The 22,805-nt window shown below is 41.3% G+C and overlaps 1 protein-coding gene across 1 annotated transcript in view; it reads right to left on the bottom strand.

The window, feature by feature from the left end:
• The window catches only part of LOC146628317 (copine-8-like), an 87,888-nt gene that overhangs the window by 57,400 nt on the left and 7,683 nt on the right, over window positions 1-22,805 (bottom strand). The window contains exons 2-4 of the mRNA XM_085359462.1: window positions 15,507-15,547; window positions 9,409-9,455; window positions 8,313-8,416 (exon numbers count right to left, since the gene is read on the bottom strand). Of these exons, the coding sequence (XP_085215588.1) occupies window positions 8,313-8,416; window positions 9,409-9,455; window positions 15,507-15,547 (192 nt within the window). The remainder of the gene's footprint in view (window positions 1-8,312; window positions 8,417-9,408; window positions 9,456-15,506; window positions 15,548-22,805) is intronic.

Raw genomic sequence — 22,805 nt, forward strand, 5'->3', positions numbered from 1 at the left:
ACCAGCTGACCGGGTGGGAACTCGGGTTAAACATAATATATAAGGCTGAACTGACAAAAAAATCACCGACTACACCACCAGGTATTATTGGAAAAACCATAAAGCCTTTGAACGAAAACAAACGCTGTTGTGACAGTGATGTACACTGTTTTGTTGGTATATATGTATGATTTGTATCACCTTCATGTTTCCAGCTTTACAGCTGTGGCTCCAGCAAACATCAGCTGATACTAGAAATTAATTTTAAATAAATTCTAACAACAGCTGATCAATTTTGAACGTGCTGCTGTTGTTGTTTAGCGCAACATCCGCTGGTTTCCTGTTTCTGGCGCAAAGTGGGAGATAAACAAACAAGAGAGACGATCAGCTGATCATTGATCAGTTTCATGATTGAAGTAGCAACAGGAGAGGGAGGGAGAATGAGGAGAGAAGAGGCAGCTAAGACACAGAATAACTCCAGCTTTGTGTCTTTTTTATTCTCGCTGAAGTCTTTTCCCCTCAATACGGATGTATTGTAATTGGTCCAGCCCAGAGTTGATTATTACCAGCTGGCTAATCCACCACCTTTCATTGTTTATACCATTACAAAAACAAACAAACTAACATAAAAATGAAAAATCACCATTGGCCCACCGGGCAAATGCCGGGTAAATGCCCAATGGCCAGTCCAGGTATTCGGTCAGCTGGTGGGTAACAGGCATCTCCAAAAACGTTAGAGCACTTATGCAAATATGTGATGTCTTGATAAATCGAGCAGATATTAGAAGTTTACACAGCACCATTCTCGCATGAAAATATCTTAAAAGTTTATTTTGTGACCCACAAAGAGTAATATTTCAAACTCCGCCACTCTGTGTTCCTCCGCCACTGCCTCGTTTGAGTTTTGGACGAAATGGATTCTGGGATATTGCATTTCGTCATTTCGAGCTGGTTGGAGACGAAAACAGCCAATCAGATTTTTTTTGCATCCAAGTCTGTGATTGGCTGGTTTTGTGGCACAAATATAACGGTGTACAGAACGAGTTGAGCGCGCACGGGCTGAAATGTTGAGAGCGCGAGCGACACATTGCGAGCGAGCGCAAGTGCAAAAACTACCGAGAGGGGCTGCTATTGTGTGTGTGGATAATAGCAAACACTGAAATACATTTTTTGCATGCAGCAATGAATTTTGTTCACTCAAATTCAGCTTTTCTTCGCTCAAAATAAATTTCTCCTCAAAATGCAACACTTGCACCTGCAAATTTTTTTTACGTGCGCTCAGAATAGTGGCACAAAAATAACGCCATAAGAACATGGGGTGCCACCATCATCCCACTTCTGACACCAATGTGGCGAGCTCAGACAACGAGGAGACGGAGGTGTCGTTTGGTCTTGCTTCCCGTGAGCTAGCCAGGGAGCACAGCCGTTTATTGACATCTGCAGAAGAACACTGCCGCTAGCTAACTGCTCAGCACGGCAACCGCACAGCAACAACAACAACACACAGGGCGCCCTCTGACCCCGGAAGGACACACCGTCGCAGCGAGAGGGCGTCACCCTCTCGCTAGCCCGACGTCCCGGGGCTAGCGATTTTGCAAGCCCTGTGTTACAGGCATGGCCCTTTAAGGATGAAGCCTGATGGGAAATGTATTCGGGATGTGTGTAGCGGGACTGCCTGGTGTGTGTATGAAGAGAGAGAGCGGAGAAGGGGAAAAAGTAACGGTTAGCTACAGAAGAGACGAAAAGAAAATAAATAAAAGGAATATAATAACTCCCTCGACAGCCAGAGTTGTGTCGGCGATGCTCGCTGTGAGTAAACTGTTTCAGCTCACTGTACGCGGTGTTCGTGCCTTAGAGAAGAAATAAAGTTCGGTGAAGCAGTTTCCTACGCCTCCTTCGATCTTTTTGCTAGCGGAGTCGACCTGTATAGTAAGCTGTTGCCGGTGTTGTGCCAAAAAGTGATTGCCTGCCAAAAAGTGATTTCCAATGTTTCCGTGTATTTTTTATGTGTAATATCTTTACGTATGTTGGTAAATAGACTTCGGTGAACAGCGTTTACAAAGGGGTTATATATAGAATTAAAAGATTATCTGTTTTTTCAAGTATCTTTATAACTCTGTGTTATTGTACTCACATTATAACCAATCCGGTCCTTTTTCCCCACTTACAATATTTTTACAGAACTATTGTAATATTTGCTGCCATTTCTGCTGTCTTACTCTTACAAAAGACATTTTTAATGTTAATGAGATTTTTTTTAACTGCATAAATAAAGGTTCTATAAAAGTCGCTGCCAAAAACTGATTGCGGCTTCTACCTTGTTACACGAATGTTGTTTGTGGCTCAATATGACTTTGTGTCATCCATGAGGGATGCATTTGACATATGTTTCACATATTATAGGCCAACAAGTTACTTATACCAGTTTAAATACGAGCAATCAGTTTTTGGCAAATACCGGAAATCAGTTTTTGGCAGACAATCACTTTTTGGCACATCACCGGCTACGAGTCAGTTACGGAACCTTCAAGTAACTGCCAGAGGTTTCCTTACTACGGTTCGGGGCCGCGGATCTGGCGCGGTTAACACCTGTATCTGATTGAGGAATCACTCATCTTTGGAAAAGAGAGTTTATTACAGAGAAATGGCTCTTTCCAAAATAAAAGCTATACTATACGCTTCTTCTGGGCTATATTCTCAGCAGCATATTGTAGCGGGTCAGGGCTGTTCGGGGTTCTGTTTGTACAGTTATGTTTTGTTTATGTTGCCATAGTGACGGGTGACGCCCTCTCGCTGCGACGGTGTGTCCTTCCGGGGTCAGAGGGCGCCCTGTGTGTTGTTGTTGCTGTTGCTGTGCGGTTGCGCGCTGAGCAGTTAGCTAGCGGCAGTGTTCTTCTGCAGATGTCAATAAATGGCTGTGCTCCCTGGCTAGCTCACGGGAAGCAAGACCAAACGACACCTCCGTCTCCTCGTTGTCTGAGCTCGCCACATTGGTGTCAGAAGTGGGATGATGGTGGCACCCCATGTTCTGACCCTAGTGACTTTTCCCCGCCGGTCGTGACCGGCCGGTGCGCCAAAAGAAGGCACCTGGACATTTGCAGGACTTTGTGTGGGGTAATGGGGTCATCGGGGACGACTGACCCCTTAGGTGGGGGCTATGTAGCGGGTCAGGGCTGTTCGGGGTTCTGTTTGTACAGTTATGTTTTGTTTATGTTGCCATAGTGACGGGTGACGCCTTCTCGCTGCAACGGTGTGTCCTTCCGGGGTCAGAGGGCGCCCTGTGTGTTGTTGTTGCTGTGCTGTTGCCGCGCTGAGCAGTTAGCTAGCGGCAGTGTTCTTCTGCAGATGTCAATAAACGGCTGTGCTCCCTGGCTAGCTCACGGGAAGCAAGACCAAACGATACCTCCGTCTCCTCATTGTCTGAGCTCGCCACAATATTAAACATATCAGGTCCCCATAAGGAGAATCATGTGCTAACGGCTGTCTAAATGACTCGGGTAAAGTTTGTAGCATGCATGCTTGTTGTTTTTGTCTGCTTCCACTTGTCTTTGCACTAGGATGATGTCGGCGTAAATGTGCAGTCATATTCGTTGTGTTCCCACTAGTGCTGTCAGCGTTAATCTCGTTGAAATGACGTTAACGCCACAACACGGCAAATCTCCGTTAACGAGCTACCCCTGCGTGGGGCTAGACGGCCAACACGTTAACGAGCTAACTGCGCTAACACACTAGTTCCCACCCATGTAATTGAGCATTGCGTGGCACATCCAACATACTGTTTTACTTTAGTCCATGACGCGCTTACCTTCAGGGTCATACGTCACATGAAAACCAAAATAATTCCAAACGCCAGATCTGAATGAGGGTGGGAAAGGTTCAATTTGCCATATTGCAAGGAGAGCTTAACTTCTGTCTCGCTAGCTTGCCCTGCGCTCTTCCTTCTGATGATGCTGTCTGTGTCGAACGCTCAGTGGATCTGCACTCGACAGTGCAGCCTAGGCGGAGTAGTCGAACGCAGATTCACTGAGCGCTCAACACAGACGGCATCGTCAGAAGGAAAGTTGATAAAATAAATTACAAATTTTGTATTGTTCGATACATATGCGTACCGAACCGAAAGCACTGTATCGAACGGTTCAATATCGATACGAGTATCGTTGCACCCCATATATATATATATATATATATATATATATATATATATATATATATATATATATATATATATATATATATATATATATATATATTACCCTGAACACACGTGACAGCCGTGAAAGGGTCTGGAGAAGCCATGGAGAGCATTATACTGCCTGTAACATCGTTCAGCATGATTGGTTTGGTGGTGGTTCAGTGATGGTCAGGGGAGGCATATCTCCGGAGGGATGCACAGACCTCTACAGGCAAGGCAGCGGCACCCTGACTGCCTGCCATGGATGAAATCCTACGCTAGTACAGTGGGTCCTGGGTTCCTCCTGGTGCACAACAAGGCCTGGCCTCATGTGTCTAGAGCAGGGGTGTCAAACTCAAATACACAGTGGGCCAAAATTCAAAACTGGAACAAAGTCGCGGGCTTACATTAATATTTATTGAAAAAAAAAAAATTCCTCCAGATATAAGAATGAATCTTTTCTTATGGACTCAAACAAGTTTTGCAAATTTGGTATGGCTTCGCGGGCCAAATGTAATTAGCCAGAGTTTGACACCTATGGTCTAGAGTATGCAGGCAGTTCCTGGAGGATGAAGGAACTGATACCATTGACTGTCCCCCACACTTGCCTGACTTAAATCCAATAGAACATATCTGAGACATTATGCTTTAGTCCATCATTTTTCATTTTTATTTTTTGGTGTTTTTGAATTTAGCCGCCGGTAGGCTGATCATTTTCATTTCTACCAAACTGTTACCCACTCTATGTCAGTATAGCTATCCAGCATAATATTTCTTTCCTTTGTGATCTGATGTCTTTACAAAGTGTTACTTTAATTTTGTTTAGCAGTAAATATTTTTAACAAGAATAAAAGAGCTATACATCTCCCAGCCCCATCATATATTCTTAACATGTACCCTTTAAAAAAAACACTAACGCACACATATAAATACTTACACCTCAAACAAAGTGGAACACACAGTGCATATCTACATGACTAAATGTATTCAAACAATCCAGAGTGTCTGACACAAACCATTAACCAACTTAAAGTACAATACACTACCTGCACAAGCACTTTGCATCTACACACAAACTCACACCCAGAATCCCTCCTTGACCTTAACTATAACCTCCCACAGCTTGTGAGCAGCATGCGGCCATGCTGACAGGCCAACAAGTGAACAAACAAAAGAGCCATTCCATATTTCATGAGCTACCACAGGAAAATACAATGATGATGTGTGAGGCTTGAACACAATAGGAAAAAAATGCACTGCAGTCTTGCTTTGATAGTTTGTCTATTAATGCCATTTCTCTGTTCATTTTCATACACCACGGCTGGAGATGCATACAGCATGTATGTACAGTATGTGTGTGGATAACAGAGCATGTACATGTTATACCATTAGCTATAATAAGCAGCTTGATTTTGTCAGATTCCTAATTCATAAGAAAATCTGTCAGTGTCAATATGCCTCATGAACCAACTAGGACAACTTTCACACTGTTGCACAGGCTTCATAGCCAATAATGCAAATAAGCCTAACTGCCAATTGTCCACCAGCTATTTTACTAAGCTGAAATAACTTTACGTAAAACAAGTGTTCAATAAAACTCAGCCTTGTGAAAATTTTGGAAACTGTTCTTTTGTTCATTGAGCTACTGATTAAATTTGTTTGAGGGACATACGTACTAGCTATATTTTATATTTTCCTTGTGTTGTTTTGTGTATTTTCTACCAGATACTGTGGTACCACACCATTTTTAAAAAGCCACGTGCATTTAAAAATGCATAAATATAAAGAGAGCACAATTAAGTGAAAGAAAAAGGGACCAGAACCAGATCAAATCTGGCCCTCCTCGTATTCGGAGAGTGGTAGTCTGAGTCCGAACCATCAGTTTTACAGCCTCGTACTGACAAAGATAAAACCGCATTTAAGTAAAGTGGCTAAGCCGAGATGTGTAAATGTCTGTTTTTGACTTACAGCAATAGAAATGGAGAAGTGAAAAGACTGACTGAGAAAAAAAGGACTGAGCTCTCTTTTTTCTAGAAACATCTTAGGCTGTTCATCTGGGTACTTTTTTTAAACTTCATTAAATGCAAATGTTTCAACATGTACTTTTAATTCTTTGCACTAAAACAAAGGCAAAACTTCAGAGGTGTTTTCAATCGGTCATTCTGCAGCGGTTTTACTGGTCAGCCCACTAGAGAGCCAATCGAGCTGTGTGCGGTTGACAAAATGAAATGATTCGACACCCTGATTTAATGGCTTTGTCCTCTGCCTACACTCGACCTCTCCGTCAAGTTTTGTTAAATTTAGCTTGGTGGTTTTCTCTAATCTTGCTGACAGGGAGTCAGATGAAAGAGGGGCACTCTGAAAGTGCAGATCTCCACTAGAGCCAATACCCAGCCAGCACAACGTTAAAGAAAAATGATCCAGAGCCACATCGTATCGGCTTCTTTCTGTGGCCGTAGTAGTTTGATGAAACTCAGCCTGGTACAAAGAAACAAACCTGACACAAGGCTCTCAGTGAAAACACAGCCTCAGCAGGGATAAATGCGATGATTTAAATGTTTGGGGTTTTTTATATTTAGTTTCACAATTTTTAATCTTTAAAGAGATGATCTGCTTTAGCCATGTGATTCATGCTTCGCAATCACAGTTATTCATCAGCTTCTTTTCTACCAACAGACTAGCAATGCCTACTCATAGTCAGTCACATGCGCACAAGCACAGCCTTTGGATTAAACTTATTAAATGGTTTATTGTGGTCCACCCGCACCAATGCAGTGTGCCAATGCAGATCAGTCCACCACCACCACAACTCACTCCTCTGAGGTCAGCTTTTTCCCACTGGTAATTTATTATTACATATTGTAAATGGTAAATGGACTGATTCTTATATAGCGCTTTTCTACTCTCAAAACGGACTACTCAAAGCGCTCTATACAACACACCACATTCACCCAGTCACACCCATTATCACAAGCACTACCTCTATACTGAGTGCTTTCTAACTACACTCACACACATTCATACGGAGAGCAACTTGGGGTTAGTATCTTGCCCAAGGATACTTGGCATGCAGACTGGAGGAGCTTGGGCTCAAACCTCCAACCTCCCGATCAGTACCGGTAGGTGACCTGCTCTACCTCCTGAGCTACAGCCAACCCAGGAGTATGTATTTATAAAAGATTTGTAGAAGGTTTAGTGTGATCTCTAAAGTCAGCGAGTCAAAACTACAGCATGGCCTCAAAGTGTTGCCATAAAGTGAGCCGATGTTTTTAGATCAAAACTCTGGACTAAAAAAATATTAATGTATTCGTCAAATTTGTGTGTTGCCTGTTGTGACACAAACTCACACACCAGGAAATATTCTGAATTTTAATGAGCGTACAAATTATGTCTGCAAAGAGTGCAAAATTACATGCAGGAAAGGTGGGAGGGGGAAAGAACAGGAGGGGGTCTTGAGGGAAGGTGTCGGTTGTTTTCTGATGTGGCAGATGGAAAAATCAGCTCCTTTAGCATAACAACTTCTATGTGAGCGGCAAGAAACTCTGCACTGACCCAGAGATACCCGCCCAGTGCTTAAGGCAGTCAATTAAAATTGTATGATCAACTGTGTCAAACGATGCACTTAGGTCTAAAAGGATTAGGACCGAGCAATCTTCTGCATCTGCTGTTAAAAGGAGGTCATTTGTTACTCTCATAAGGGCTTTTATGCACACCACACAGAACTTCACATTTAGAAAAATAAGGCTGGGGCTTAAAAAAAAAAAAAAGAGGCAGATGTGGTATGTTGACGCTCTTAAAATATCTCTATGACAAACTTGTCTTTTTAGTAGAACCCAAGATGAAATAACCAACAACAAGCGAATCATAGACATCAAAAAATGTGTGATTCACCGTGGCCATCTGGCCCTATTTTGTCACAAAGCAATGAACAAATGGGATGAGTTCAAAATGAAAACGCTGGTGAAAAAGTGGCACGAAAACTTGTCTTTTATTTAGAAGAGAGAAGACGTACATCTCCCTCAGCGCAAGCCATGAATATTTCAGTCCTAACTCAACTTCGCCTCACACAGAGCAGCACCCGTGTCTGCGCAACACACGCTAGTACACAATAACAAACACACGCGCGCACACATTAGCACGGATAAGTCAGCTGTTAACTTACAGGTCAAAGCGTAGATTCTGTCTCTCCTCGAAGAAATAGTCAAGGATGAACTTGCGGACAAAGTCGGGGTTGAGGGTGTTGTCGATGACTTCTGTCCTACCAAACTAGAAGGGAAATGACAGAGGTGATATTTTATTACTGGGAGCAATAAGGGGGCGGGACACACTGACATTGACAACTGACAATCTGAATCATACAGCATATAAGCACACCAGCTTCATGTCAGACACTTTTTCATGAAACTAGGCTAATTATAGTAATATTTAAAATTTCCCCTTCAGCACATACACAACATGTGCCACTCCTTTAAAAACTGCTTTCTTGTTCATTCATTTATTCACCAGGAACTCTAACTTGGTCACATGAGATATTGTGTGTGCTATTTGACTTGGGATAAGAAGACGTTTTGTGAATGGAATCATATTAGTGTTTCCCGAAACTGTGCCTTTCTCCTTAACTGTCACGGGAATATCTCCATGCAATGATGGAGCACAGCAACATAACCTTACTCATATTTATAGTCTCATCTTATAGTAGCAAAGACAATTTTATGACCCATGCACAAGTAATTCAGTCGTCGCAGACTGAACGTCGACCCGACATGTAGTTACATTTCTCGAGAAGTGCATCTCAAGTTATGTGGAAAGTTACAGCATAGATTTATTGCATTAGTCCAAATCAGGCCATGGTCTCACTGACACCTGAAAGATGGCCTGTAAAGATCTCTAGCCCACATAGCACTCGCTAAGCTAGTTTAATTACACAAATGGATAAATATGGATGCGCACCAAATGACAGCAACATAATTAAACATTTTCATGCTTTCCAAAAAGAAATGTCTGCACATAACTGTTAAGATTCTATCATTAACACAAGAAAGCACAAGAACAGAGTGAGCTTGGTTAAATTTGGTCAATTCAAACTAACACAAATGTCCCAAAAACACCATTACTAGCAATTGTTTCATCATTCAACAAATGGCCCACAGGCAAACTTGAAAAAAAAAAGGATTTAAACGGCTTTAGCGTGACTCACTGAAAAGCTGCACTGCTGCCATTTATACACAATGCCTTCACAATCCCACCGCTGTACTCACCTCTCTCCATTCCTTGTTGGCTATTCCTTGAGTGTACAGGACACAAACTGTTGAATTAGAAGCAGGGAGGGGAAAAGAGACAGGAGACAGTCAGATTGACTGAAGGGTATTTAACACTGAACAAAACAATGCTAAGATGTCAGCTGAGAGCTAGTCCGCCCCTCTGGACCCCAGCATGAGAGGAAAACTCCCTAATTAAATGTCACTCGAACTTTTGCCTTGTAGCATGGTGATATTTCAGAGAGGAGAAGAGGAAGGAGGGAAGAGGAGGATGAGGATGATGGTGCTGGGAGTGGTGAGTGTTTGAATGCAGGAAAGTCCTCCTTTTGACATTTGAGGATCTTCATCCAAAGGAGTCTTGAGTGTGTTTTGATGAGTGACCACTTGTGGGAAGAGAGCGAGGCAATCGTGTAGCAATAACATGACATATCATTTGGATTCGAGCAGCCAATACTGTACTTACACCCACCTGTCATCTACCAGCGCATAAAAACTCTGAGCTCACACACTTGTAAATTTGTTTGAAGAGTGAATAGTTGAATGGTGGAATACTAATGCTGACAAAGCACTTAAGTTATGGATACGTTTTCAATTCCAACAGCAAAGCTATGAAACTGAAAATGAGGTCATACCTCAGCAACTGCTTTGTGTACTGACATGGTGATGAGGTTGACCAAGTAAAGGAGCATTACCACAGAATTTTAAAAATGCAGACTGTATATAAAAAGTTGGATGTTGTGTCCGGGTCTGAAAAATGAAGCCGATGTGAAAGTGCCGTTAACTGGCATTCCTGCTAACGGCCAGCAGGGGGAAGCTTCACTGTTTGGTTGGTTGCACAGAAGTCGTTAAACCACCCTCAGTTGCTTTTTGACGTCAGTTAATGCTTTTCTAATGATGAAAGCTCAATCGCTACTTAAAACTCTTAAAAACATCACTTTGAAAATATAATGTATTTTCTCCATTAGGTTCAAAGAGAACAACGAAACAGTTTATGCATTAAGGTAGGCCTAGCTCCTGACAAGTCTCCAATTGGTATGTCACAAAACCAACACCAACACAGAATATTTTACTTAATCTATTTTATTTTATTTGATATGCCTTCAGCTGACACACAACTCCACACAGTACTGCTGCAGACAGGCGGGGACACAGCCCCTCCCCTCACTAGCAGCTGAACACATAAACAGCAGCGCAACAAACTCGGCAAAGCATGTTAAGGACTGATGCCCCAGTTTTTATAAGAAATTCGTTGAGGGCCACTACAGCTCCCGTTTTACTGTTAGTGGTTTAACTATTAGCAATATTATATACTGGCTAACGGCTAATAATTAAACAAAAACATTAATGCTAGAGAAAGATGGAGTTCAGCCCAACTGCAATATTAACATGAAGTCTCTATTTAACAAGATAACATGATTATTTGTGTCTAAAAAAGTTTTTCTTGACTCTGACAAAAGTCAACCAACAACTAGATAGAAACAGTGGCACTCTACATTAACGGCTCTATGTTATCAAGAATGAAAATGAGTCAAGTCACCAGAAGCTCAGGAAACAAACAGGATTCGCACAGACCAGTATTATTGTAATCCTCATTTTTTTTTAAATATGCCTCTTTCTTTCTTTCATCTTTTTTCCCCACATGGAAAATGATAGGGAGTATGCAGTCGGCCCTCTGATAACTGCTTACAGCTACATTTCCTCTTCTCATTTCATGTGCTGAGTCAGGTCTCTCTTGCAAATGAGAACTTGGTCTCAGTGAGTTTACCTACCTAAGTAAAGCATATATCAGCTATATAAACTCTGTAAGAGGTTCACTTGCACCAACAGCTCTTAAATTCAAAGGTTCATAATACAGATAAGATGAAATACAGTAAAATAAACAGTTATTTGTATATAATGAAGGTATACATATTTATTAATTTGCAGTTTCTGATACTTTCTTGATATCATCAAGCATTAAGGGTGAAGATGGAAATAAATACGTCTGAGGCTGCTATTTATAAAAGATTAAAAACAGAAAGGTCCTCTCAGGAAAAAAATAACAGAAAAAAACCGCAATCAGACAGACCAGAGACTTATTTTTGTGACATCTGATTATTAAAGGAACACCTTCCACTGAGACGGCTTGCGTTATAATTAACTATAGCATTAATTAATTGTAAATTTATGCCTAAGTGAATGCATTAGCTGTCATCAACTGATGATATCACATGACTAGTGCAATCATGTATTCATTAGCATTCGTGGCCGTTAGTGAAAATCTTTGTTTTGTTAGCTTCAAATGAAGATTTAGAAATCTTCCTGCAACATCAGGTTAGGTTGATTTGCTGATAAAGTCCCACCCACCACAAAACTGACATTTAATCGTTTAGAATAGACCTGGAGTCGAGTCAAGATCAAGATAAGCTATTAATAATGTTTTGTACATTTTATGGGTTTATTTTCCCCACCTCACAAATTTCACACTGAATTTGAGTACAAACTTAAAAAAAACATGTCCTAATTTATTCCCGCCTCCTGTGTGGCTGCAGAAGTGTTCAAACTTGCTGTGTTTTGGCAGTCTGTCAGTCTGGAGTCTGTATAAGTTGCATAGTGTACAGAGTGCAGTGCGCTAGGGCTCAGCTGGTTGAATATACTGTCATCCTTTAATCTTGCTATGAAGGACCGGATGACACATGGTCTCCATGTGAATGTGCAGAGAAAAAAAAGCCATTGATCATACACCCGTACACAATACGTCCTCACCATCAGTACTTTTAACTCTTCCTTAATTAAGGGGGGGGAAGAGATTGACAAAGGCACCACAAATGCGACTTTTTTTAACGTAAACAGTTTGATAATGTTCCCGTCTTCTTAATGGGCTTTTCCCAATTGTCGAAACAGTGTGATCAAAGCACATCCACCCACCGCGGGAACAATTGCTAAAACACAAACACACATAAAAGCACACAAGCATGCACCAAAGAGAAACACTGGACCGTTGTTCAGTTTTATGAGCTAATATGAATATGGTACGTGAGCTTGCCCGAGGCCCTGGATGTGTGCGCTTTTGTGTGTGCATGTGAGTGTGAGCGCGGCTCTGCCGATGCGGTCTAATGCTGTGTGACTGGGGCCAGTGCTGTCAGCAGAGCAGAGACATGGACGCAGCACAAGTGCCTCCTTGCATAAACGCAGGGATGCTCATCCTCCTTTCTCACTATCTGACATTTAAAGGTCCAATCCGCAATTCTGGAAGCTCATCAATTATGGGTTCACACACCACCAACCAAGGAGAAATGCTAGTGCTTGCTGTGCAGTGCTCAGGTGCTAAAGTGCTAATATTTAGGAAATTCAACTAAAGAAACGAAGGATAAACAAACCACGGATGTGTCATGGTCCTGGGTCGTTGACCCAGCGTTTTGTGTTTTGTGACTATTTCCCTCTGTTCTAGTTATTCTGTGTCCTCCCCCCTTGTGTCCGGTTCGGGTTCTAGATTTCCTGTTTTACTTTGTAGGTCTGTGTCTCGTTATGCCCATTACGTTCCAGCTGTGTCCCCTCCTGTGTGCCATTTCCTCATTACCTGGTGTGTGTATTTATAGTTGGTGTCTGCCTGTGCTCCTCGTCGGGTCGTCTGCACTCATCCGTGTATTTCTGCGTATCTCTGCATTCATCTGCGTTCCATGGTGTCCTGTCTCTGCGTCCCTCTGCCCCGCACCCCCTTTGTACGGTCTCAGGTTTGCTATTTAGTTTCTCCCAGTTTAGGTTTCCGTTTGTAAAGTACTCATACCTCGTTGCCTGTTTTTGTCACCACCACCTTTGTAAATAAAACATCACTCGTATCATCAGTTTGCTGCATCTTGGGTCCTCCTTTTCCTCCACACCACACGGCTCCCTCCGCCAGCCGTGACAGGATGATCAGAAGTTAAAAAATGATTTTAACTTTTAAGATGTCATGTAAATGTGGAGGTTTTTTTTTTTTTTTCCCAGTCGTGGTTATTTTTAGCGGGCTGTTAACAGGCATGAGTGTCACAGTTTGCTGGTGAAAACAAAGTAGGAATGACAGATGAAAACAACAAGGAAATGCATTACAATCCCTAAGCCTGTCTGAGCACATGTGTCTGTCTATGAGAGGATCTGTACACAGTGTTTAGGACAAACAAAGCTATTGAGTTTCTCAGATATTGTTTAGAATCACATATTGTCAATTCTTTCCATTATGGGCCATCACAACAATCATCAACAAGTCATTGCCATCTGCATTTGATGATTTGTAAATGTCATTAAATGCATATTTGTTAATCCAACTGTCAGTCAAAGCAGAAATGCCTTAAATCATACTCTGCTTGTGTATTTGATTTTAAAATTAGACATCATTTAAAAAACAAACGTTATATTTAAGGAGACTTGGAACTAGTGAATGAGACCATCAAGCTTCGACTGAGATCAAGGGAACCAAACTGGTCTGTTCCTTGGACTTCTGTGCAATCTGACTTCTTTTTGAAAACAGAGGTGTCACCTCTAGCTAGCCGTTACAAAGAATCCAAATTTAAGGTGCTTCCTCTTTGGATTCACTTTTCACAGCAACAACCCCATTCGTCCCCTATCAAGGATGTCACAATACAAGAATTTCAAACTTGATACCAGTGCCAGTTGATACAGAGGAAAATTGATACTGATATCAATTGATAGAAAAAATAAAAAAGTAAGAGAAATCTTTTTTTTTTTAAATTTTTTAGAGCAAGATTGGAACAATAGCCAAGCAGCCGTGACTAAGGAAAGTATGAAGTAGGTTCCAGGGTCCTTCTGTGCCACAAACGATTATGCTTGTGGTTAATATTTACATTTTAACCACCTGGCTTAATCGTCTCTTATGTTTTCCTGCCATTATTTTCATATTGACTTAACATAAAACATTCACCGCTGCTGGTACTGCAGCTTGATGCAGATTCTGCATGCCGGTGGGCCACGATACTGGGTTGTGCTGGGGGTTGCCGACTGGTATCTAACCCTGTGGTCTCTAACCCTATGTAGACAAGCTTATTGAAGGGTCAAACCAGCATTTGCTCATATCTTCCTTTTGTTTGTTTTCCCCAAATTTTACAGGAATTGCTTTGATTTTCTTGATATAACAATAGTTTTAGCCCCCCCCCCACCAAACTTCAAAATAGGAAGATGCAATTGTACCAACATTGCTCGTCTTCTCTAAATAACAAAAATGCACTGCAGTACTTATTTAAGAAAACCAAGCCTGTTTTTCCCCCAATTAAAAATTCTATAGGTACATCTGAAGATGATGCCTGTATTCCTGCTATTCGTTAATATTATAAATGCACCATAGAAGGACTCTGGGTTCAAATGTGACAGTGTATGAGATATGAAGAACAAATACCACCAACATTAATTTCCATTTTTGAAGCAGCGTGTCTGTTTGGTTATCTTGTTTTCACTGGTGTTGATGTGACAATTCATTTCAATCAGTAACAGAAAAGAATGAAGTTCTGATAGAGAGCCTGTGTGTTAACAGTTTGCCTAAACATAAAACCCTTCTTTGAAATGAGAAGTCCATTTATTAAAAATTTTTTTTAATAAATGGACTTCTCATCCTGCTCTTAATGTCCGTCTACTGAGGCAAATTGCTGTTGGATTGCACACTGGGCCTTTAAAAACCACTGGACCAGTTGCCAAATTGAACCCCTGCTATCAAGTGAGTGAGGAGTGTGTATGTGTGCCGTTTAATCTGTAGGAGGGAAGCGGCTGGTTTGTGTGTGAAGATGATCTGGTTCCCCTCACTCACACTGGGAGCAGAGAACAGTGACGAATACGACCCCTGACATATGCAAATGTCTACTGATTCACACAGGCGAGGCAGAGTGTGTGTGTCCATGTGTAGTGCATGCAAGCTGTGTTTGCACAGTACCAAATCTGCCTGCATGTGGTGGATGTTTGTCTGCGGTTGTGTCTGTTTGCCTGTAGAATTTAAAATCCACCTGTACACGTGCATGAGAGAGTGCGTATATATATGTGTCTGTGGATTTGTGTTAGGTCTACTGGGAGCTGTTGCACTGATCTGTTTGTGTGCACATGTGTGTCACAGAGAGAGTGATAAGAGACAAGCTTACTTGGATCTGACTTGGAGAACGTGTCTCTATCCAGCAGGTTCCTAAAGAAAAGAGAAAGACAGAGAGAGAAAGAAAACAAAGACTTCCATTAACGTAAAAAATTAATTACTCAGCTGTCCTACTTCAACAAATAAAGAGCAACTACAAATTTATTACATCATTAAATTTTCCTTAATTAGCTCCCATTCTGACCCCGACAACTGGTTTTCTCAGAATCCTCCGACGACTTGATTAACAAAAGCCATTTCACCCAGTCACACTGCAGCGGTACAAATCAAGCTTGAAGTGCAGCCCATTTATATTTTAAACATACAGGAAAAGCAGCAGAAAAGAAGATGCATTTTTCACTTTTTTGCACTCTCCCGGAGTGCCAGAAGCAACTGTGGAAGCTGCCATCAAATTTACATGACATTCCCAGCACTGCACGGGCACGGATAAATGCACCGAAGAGCTCCATCACGAAGCAGATGCTCGGCGCTTCTGAGATATCCCACAGTAAGACAGCTCTGAAGGAATTAAATATTCAAATGAAGATGACAAGTTGCAGATGCCTAAGACCTGTGTATGAGGAAATCAAGAAGCAGCTCGAGCTCAGAATAAGGATAGGGAGACCTGGCGTGTTACGTCAGCAGAGGTGGAGCATTTGTGGTTTTAACTGTGTGTCAGTTGCTTCACAGTGTCCTGAGGTCTCAGGAGGAGGTAGTCAGAAGTCCAACAACAACCCAAGGGGCTAAAACAAACCCTTCGCTTATTCCCTCAGCTTGTACTCCTGCCAAATGTTACATTAGAACTTCATAAAGCTTTCATTGAGCAAACCAGAAAGGCTAAATAGTACGAGTAGCCTGGTCAACAGTATTTTACAGCACCACCCAGTTTCCAGTGTCTTGCACTAAATGTAACTCAGATTCTTGGTAATGCGTAAGTTTACTTGGCTTTTTCTGAACAATATTTTCAGAATAAAGTCAAGTTATTATGCAAAAGTCTTTGTGTAGAGCTCTCTTACTGCGTGTTGTGATACAACATACTGCATCTTTACGGCATGAGGCTGTAATCGTCGCATCAAAGCATTTCTGACTTTGCACAAAAGAGAAATATTTCCTTATTACTAAAACCAAATTTGAAGTATTTTGTAGCATTTCACAGAAAGTATAACAGCCGTGGGAACAACAACTTGATCCCCACATTTCGACTTTTTGGTATATTGAATTTATTTGCAGAAAAACCTTTTGAGTTTGATCTCAAAATTTCGACTCTATTCTCAAACTGGACAATTTTTTGCATAATGTGGGCTCAATACTCGCATGATCAGAAGAAAAAAACCCACAAATGTACAATCTAAAACCAAGAGTCAGTGTAACAAAGAGACACAGACAGATTAACACTTTTGTCTATAGCAAACAACCGGGTTTGTTGGATGGGATTATGTTATCTGCATTTTAAAAGAAAAACATAGTTTAAAAATCAATAATAGCTTGTAATTAGCAGAGAATTAGAGCAATGAAATACTACACATTTCTAAAGTGTGGGGACTGGCAAATATACAATAGGAGACAAAAATAAATACAAAACAAGTCACACCTACAGACAGATTTAAAAGGATGATGAGCTCAAGCGTTTGTGCTGTCTCAGGCTGTGAAAAGAAAAAAAAAGAAGTTTTTAACAGGCTTTTGAGGTCATGATCCACTATGAAATGGTCATCACTGAAATCTATTATTACTGACAAGAACTAAAGCTGAACTGAGTCATAGCATGATTGCTGAGGTCAACTGTAACGTGTGCGTAAGAAACAAAAATCAGATTTAGACTCTTTAAAAGAAGGCTGTGTGGTGTATGAATTTAAACTGTGATAATCACAGCAGCACGACTTTGTCCATATTGTGCACGGCTCACAGGGAACAAAAGTTGAAGGGCTAGCTGCAGGGTAAGCACTCAGTCGCCCATCCTGTCCTGTGTGACAAGCAGCGAGTGACTTGAAGCCATTGATGGCTAGTGATGTATCTAGATCAGGCACTCGTGTTGTGCTAATCCCACTGCTACCCAGATGGTAAAACGCTACGCTCTGCTGCTTCTCTGTCAGGGCACGCCCACTGGCCCTTTGAGAGCTTTGAGATGTTAAATAAATGATAATAAGCGATGGAACTGAGCCTAGTCATATCGGGGATGTATTTTATGACTGGCAGATAGTCTGGAAGATTGCGTAGGAGTGAGAAGTGGGCAACTTCACCTGCCAAATGAGATAAATGTCCAATAAAGAGGATAGTATACCCGATTGTCTCCCAGAGGAGTACGCGTGGAGGCAGGAAACAAGATGCAGTGAAGAAAAAAAAGCAGCAGAAAAAAACAGAGTGTCTCAAGAGTCTAAAGACAGCACCAAGTGGTGTGTGTGTGTGTGTGTGTGTGTGTGTGTGTGTGTGTGTGTGTGTGTGTGTGTGTAGGCAGACATACACACACTTCTATGGATACGGTAACCTCCCTATGAGTCATACACACCCGAGGGCTTCCACCTGCCCCTCAGAGAGAGGGGGGACTCTTTAAAAAGCCCTTTCCTGCACAGGCAGCCTTGCAAACGTCTGGGTGATCAAAACAGAGTGCCTCGTTGTTCATCAAACATTTACGCTAGCAGTCCCTCTTCAACACCAGAATTACATTTGAAATCCCGCCAGTTATGTAACAGGCACCTAAACATGGCAGCTGGAGCTTTAAATACCTGCATGTGCGGGTGGGATGGGGGACTTCCATCTTTTGAGAGCATCTGAGATTAAATTTTCCTTCAGCAGTGAGAGTGCTAGCCTGGGGAAATCAGCCAGTATTCTTTTTCTAATGACACACGTGCATTTCTAACCACAAATGATGTTGGGTTTTTTTTTAAAAGCAAAGTAAACAATTTCTACCATATTTAAAGCGTATAAAATGGTGAAAGTGTTCACAGGGCAATGTGGAAAACCTTCCTCTCCTCAGGAAGAGCCCGTTCCCACAAAGTCTGATAGTTTATCTGCTTATTATTCACCTTCAAATGATGGTTCCTTAGTTTCGACAAGATTCTTGGGGTTAATATTAAGGATACAGATGATAAACAGATACAGTAACAAAATAAAAACTTGCTCAAATTCAGTAGAAAAGTACACGTAGAGTTTGAGAGACCACAGGGCTGTCACAACATGAGATACTGTCAATAAGGCCTCTGCAATGTTCTGAAGACAGTTAAACTTGTCAGGTAGTGATGTCCAGCAGGTGAAAATGCAGCTCCATGAACATGCACAGCTGTGGATTCCAGCTGCTTCAATGTTGCATTAACTGGCATTAACTCAGCCAGTTAATGCGAAACAAATCTAGCTGCTCATTAAAGCTTTCTGGTTTGATCAGAAAAGAAACATTGGTCCATACACCTGAAAGTCCTGAAAATGCATTGTGAATTCTGTCTCGAGTCTACGAATGTATCCGTGTATTTCTGTGGTGCTGATTCTGTGCTGAGCGGAAAGCTCCTGAAGTGTTGGAATGTAGAAAGCTAACAACGTCCTTCTCACCGATAGGCGAAGTGATTTTTAGCCAATTACAAGTTGAATCTGGCAGTTGGGGTTGTTAGCTAAGATACCGTCATTAAGTCGCGGCACAACTAATGTGTATGCGAGCGAATTTGCTCATTTGCGGCCATGTATTTTTTAATGCACCTTCTCAGATTGTCGTGCCCAGGGCTGAACTGGGACAAAAAATCGGCCCGGGCATTTTGACTAGAGACCGGCCCACCAGGTATTAAAGCCATAAAGCCTTTGAATGAAAACAAATGCTGTTGTGACAGTGATGTACAGTCTTGTCGGTATATGTATGATTTTTATACATTTTACGTCAGATAAAAACTTTGATTGTAAGCTTCAGATAATTATTTAATAAAAACCAGACATTTTAAATGAGAATAAGAAAGTATTTCTTTGTGCCCCCCTTCCCTGTTAATGCCCTACATGGACCCCTGGCAACATTTTGCTAGACCCGCCCCTGCACAGTTACCAGCTGTCAGCTACTTAGAAAAGGATCCTGGTGTTATTTGTCTCTCAGAAACAGTTCACAACTTCCCTTCAACTCATTCATGTCACTTAAAAGGTAAACCTGTTTCTCCATCACAGCTCTGATGATTCAGTAAGGACATCTCCTGGTTTCATCTTCATGTTTCCCTCTCATCACATATCCAAACCAACATCATGACCAGCAGCTTTTACAGCTGTGGCTCCAGCAAACATCAGCTGATACTAGAAAGTAATATTAAATAAATTCTAACAACAGCTGATCAAGCTTAAACGTGCTGCTGTTGTTTAGCATCCGGCAGTTTCCTCTTTCTGGCACAAAGTGGACGATAAACAAACAAGAGAGAAAAGCCGATCAGCTGATCATTGATCAGTTTCATGATTGAAGTAGCAACAGGAGAGGGAGAGAGAGAGAATGAGAGAAGAAGAGGCAGCTGTGCGGCTTAAAGATGCAGAAAAACTCCAGCTTTGTGTCGTTTTCATTGTAGCTGAAGTCCGGGACAAACTGTGTTCCTTTTCGGCTCAATATGAAACACGTAATATTTTCTCTGAATACCAGACGATTCCGTTTTTTACAGGACAGTCGGCAACTCTAATAATTAGCCTTATGAATAAAATAAAGTTCACTATCAATAACATCATAGCACCCACCCAGCTGTATAGAAACTCCGTCATGCTAGCTAGTACGCAGTACTTGTTATTGTAACTGATGGTAAAAAGTCAGCACAATGAAAATAAACTCCACCTAAACTTGGTTTATATCTGACCCAGACAGACTGCAGGTCATAACTTCTTACCTGAAGTTCAGTTCACCTGACACTCGGCGGCTGCCTCGGGGCTCTCCTCCTGCCTCCCCTTTCTCTCATCCACCTGCTGGCCTCCACCACTTGCTAATGTTACTGAATCTGTGGAAGCTCCGCCACAGCCACCACCAAATAACTGAGTTATTTTTACACATCAGCCAGCATCTGGCCAATCCACCACCTTTCATTGTTTATACCGTTACAAAAAAAATAAAAAAATCATCGGCCCATAAAAACGAAAAATCACCATCGGCCCACCGAGCAAATGCCGGATGGCCAGTCCAGCTATGGTCGTGCCATCAGTTAACCCTTCGCGTGCCAGCTGTGGCACGCATGCCTAGGGTTGCCGACCCCTGTCTTAAAGTCAGATACCATGCAACTGCGGAGTGGGTGGTTACTTTTACAGCGTAACCTCACGCAAGCACACGAGCTTGACATCTGCCTTCCAAGAGTGTGGAGTGTTGTTCGGAGCAGCAGCAGTCGTCTGCAGAGCCGTAACATCAGTTAATGAAGAAGTTCCCACGAAAGATGCTGTAACCAACAGCACAAGCTGCTAGGAGGATAACTCCAGATCAATACAGTCAATCGAAGCTACAGAGATTACTCGGCTGGTTTGATCAGTTTAGCCTTGAAACACCTGAGAAACTCTCTTAACTATGAACAATTTTCTCAGATTCTGAGTGGGAGGGGGGTTTGTATCTTCAAGGGAAACTGATGTTCACCCAATAATGAACCACGAGAGTCCTGCTTTACGAAAAGAAGCCACAATTTGAGTAGTCTGTGTTAGTTGTATGACATAATTACAATAATAGGTGTTAAAGAAATTATGTAAAATTTGAAACTGTAACTATGGTGTTGCATTGTCATAGTTTAAATATTTATGTGAACTACAAAGTTCCATCCATCCTCTTCTTCTTCTGATGTTAAATCATATAAGAGGAAAATTCCCCTCAGGTGAACATACAATGCTTTGGAACAATGACATTCCTCTTATCTTTGCTATGAAACGATTTCTTCTTCATATGTTTTCAGTGCAGGCAACTGGGGACAAAAGTCCGATTTCTTGTTATGTTCAAAAGTCAAACGATTATTAGTTATTATATAGTAATAGGGTTATAAATGAAATTAATGCCTTTAAAAAAAGCTCTTCTGGTACAAAATTCCCTTGTTGTGTGCTTCATTATTAATATTTTAAATGTTGAGCTACCACTAAAGAGAACGCTTTTTACAAACTAAAGATTAGTAAGTCTCACAACACTTTCACTTTAAGCTCCTATTGTTACAGAAGGAGATTTTTAATGGCTATTATAAAGCAAGCAAAGCATATTTTGCTTGCTACGAATGATAAATCCTCTATAATGACCATCCTTAAGGATCCCAGAGTTTGTTTGCACAACCTATGGGCCATAGCTACACTTGAGTGCGGTGGATCATAGAAGGAGCAAAATAAAAGGTGAGATTTTTATAGAGCTTCAGTGTAGGCAGGATGTCAGGCCAGACAGGTGGGTAAGAAAAACAGTTTAATATGGACCCAGACTTTTCAAACAAACTATTTTCTCTCTCTGTTCAAAGGTGGAACCTAAATTCAGATGACAAATTGATCCAGTATTAAACAAGAGTGTTATAGATGATAGATGGAAGATACAATTAACCTATGACTTATGAGTCTGAAGAACATGGTCAATGCTCTTATTAATGTCTTTTAGTGAAAGTACAGTTTCTCTAATGGTGAGAAACTGATTTTTGGGGGGTCAAAGATAACAGTCTTTTTAATGCAATTAGAAGGTGGCATTTATATCTCCAATGAGGCGGCTTCAAACCAGCTTCAGTCCAGTAATAATGCAGGAATGTTGCTACCACAATCCAATATGCGTGCATTCCTGCTGTGGACTTTTGTAAGCTGAACTATGCATTTCAACTGGTTCCCTTGTCATTTATGACAAGATATAATAGAATAGCTGCTGCCATGACAGCACCCTACTTAAAAAAGATGGTTACATTTTTGATCAAAGTCCTGGTAAATTTCCTTCGAGTGAAGGTCAGAACCTATGTGGCAGGTACTACAAAGATTTATGCCTTCAAGTTCTTGTGAATCTGCTGTGAAATGTCAAGTTTTATGTCCTCTCAGGTACGATTTGTACTTTTGTTTTTGTGTTTTTTAAAGCCCAAAGATTCCAGCAGTTTAATCAGGAGCTAAACATTAATCTGAGGTTATATGTTAATTGTACTGACATTTTTTATAGGCTGCACCAGAACCTCTAAATGTCATTTGCATAATTACATTACACACATGCTACATCATATTCTATTTTTAGCCCATATATTTTTGATAATAGCTTATGATGAATCTGCCAAAGAATCTGTATTCAAGCGACTGAATCGGGTCATTCGGTGCACTTAGCAACACTTGTTTCTAAGACTGGTCGAGAAAGAGTATCCGTTTTTGTGAAGAGCTCCGCCGATTTGTTGAATAACCATTG

The sequence above is a fragment of the Diplotaxodon limnothrissa genome, linkage group LG7, assembly GCF_057381915.1.
Source record: "Diplotaxodon limnothrissa isolate DT_005_m linkage group LG7, D_limnothrissa_male_GT1.1, whole genome shotgun sequence".
NCBI lineage: Eukaryota > Metazoa > Chordata > Actinopteri > Cichliformes > Cichlidae > Diplotaxodon > Diplotaxodon limnothrissa.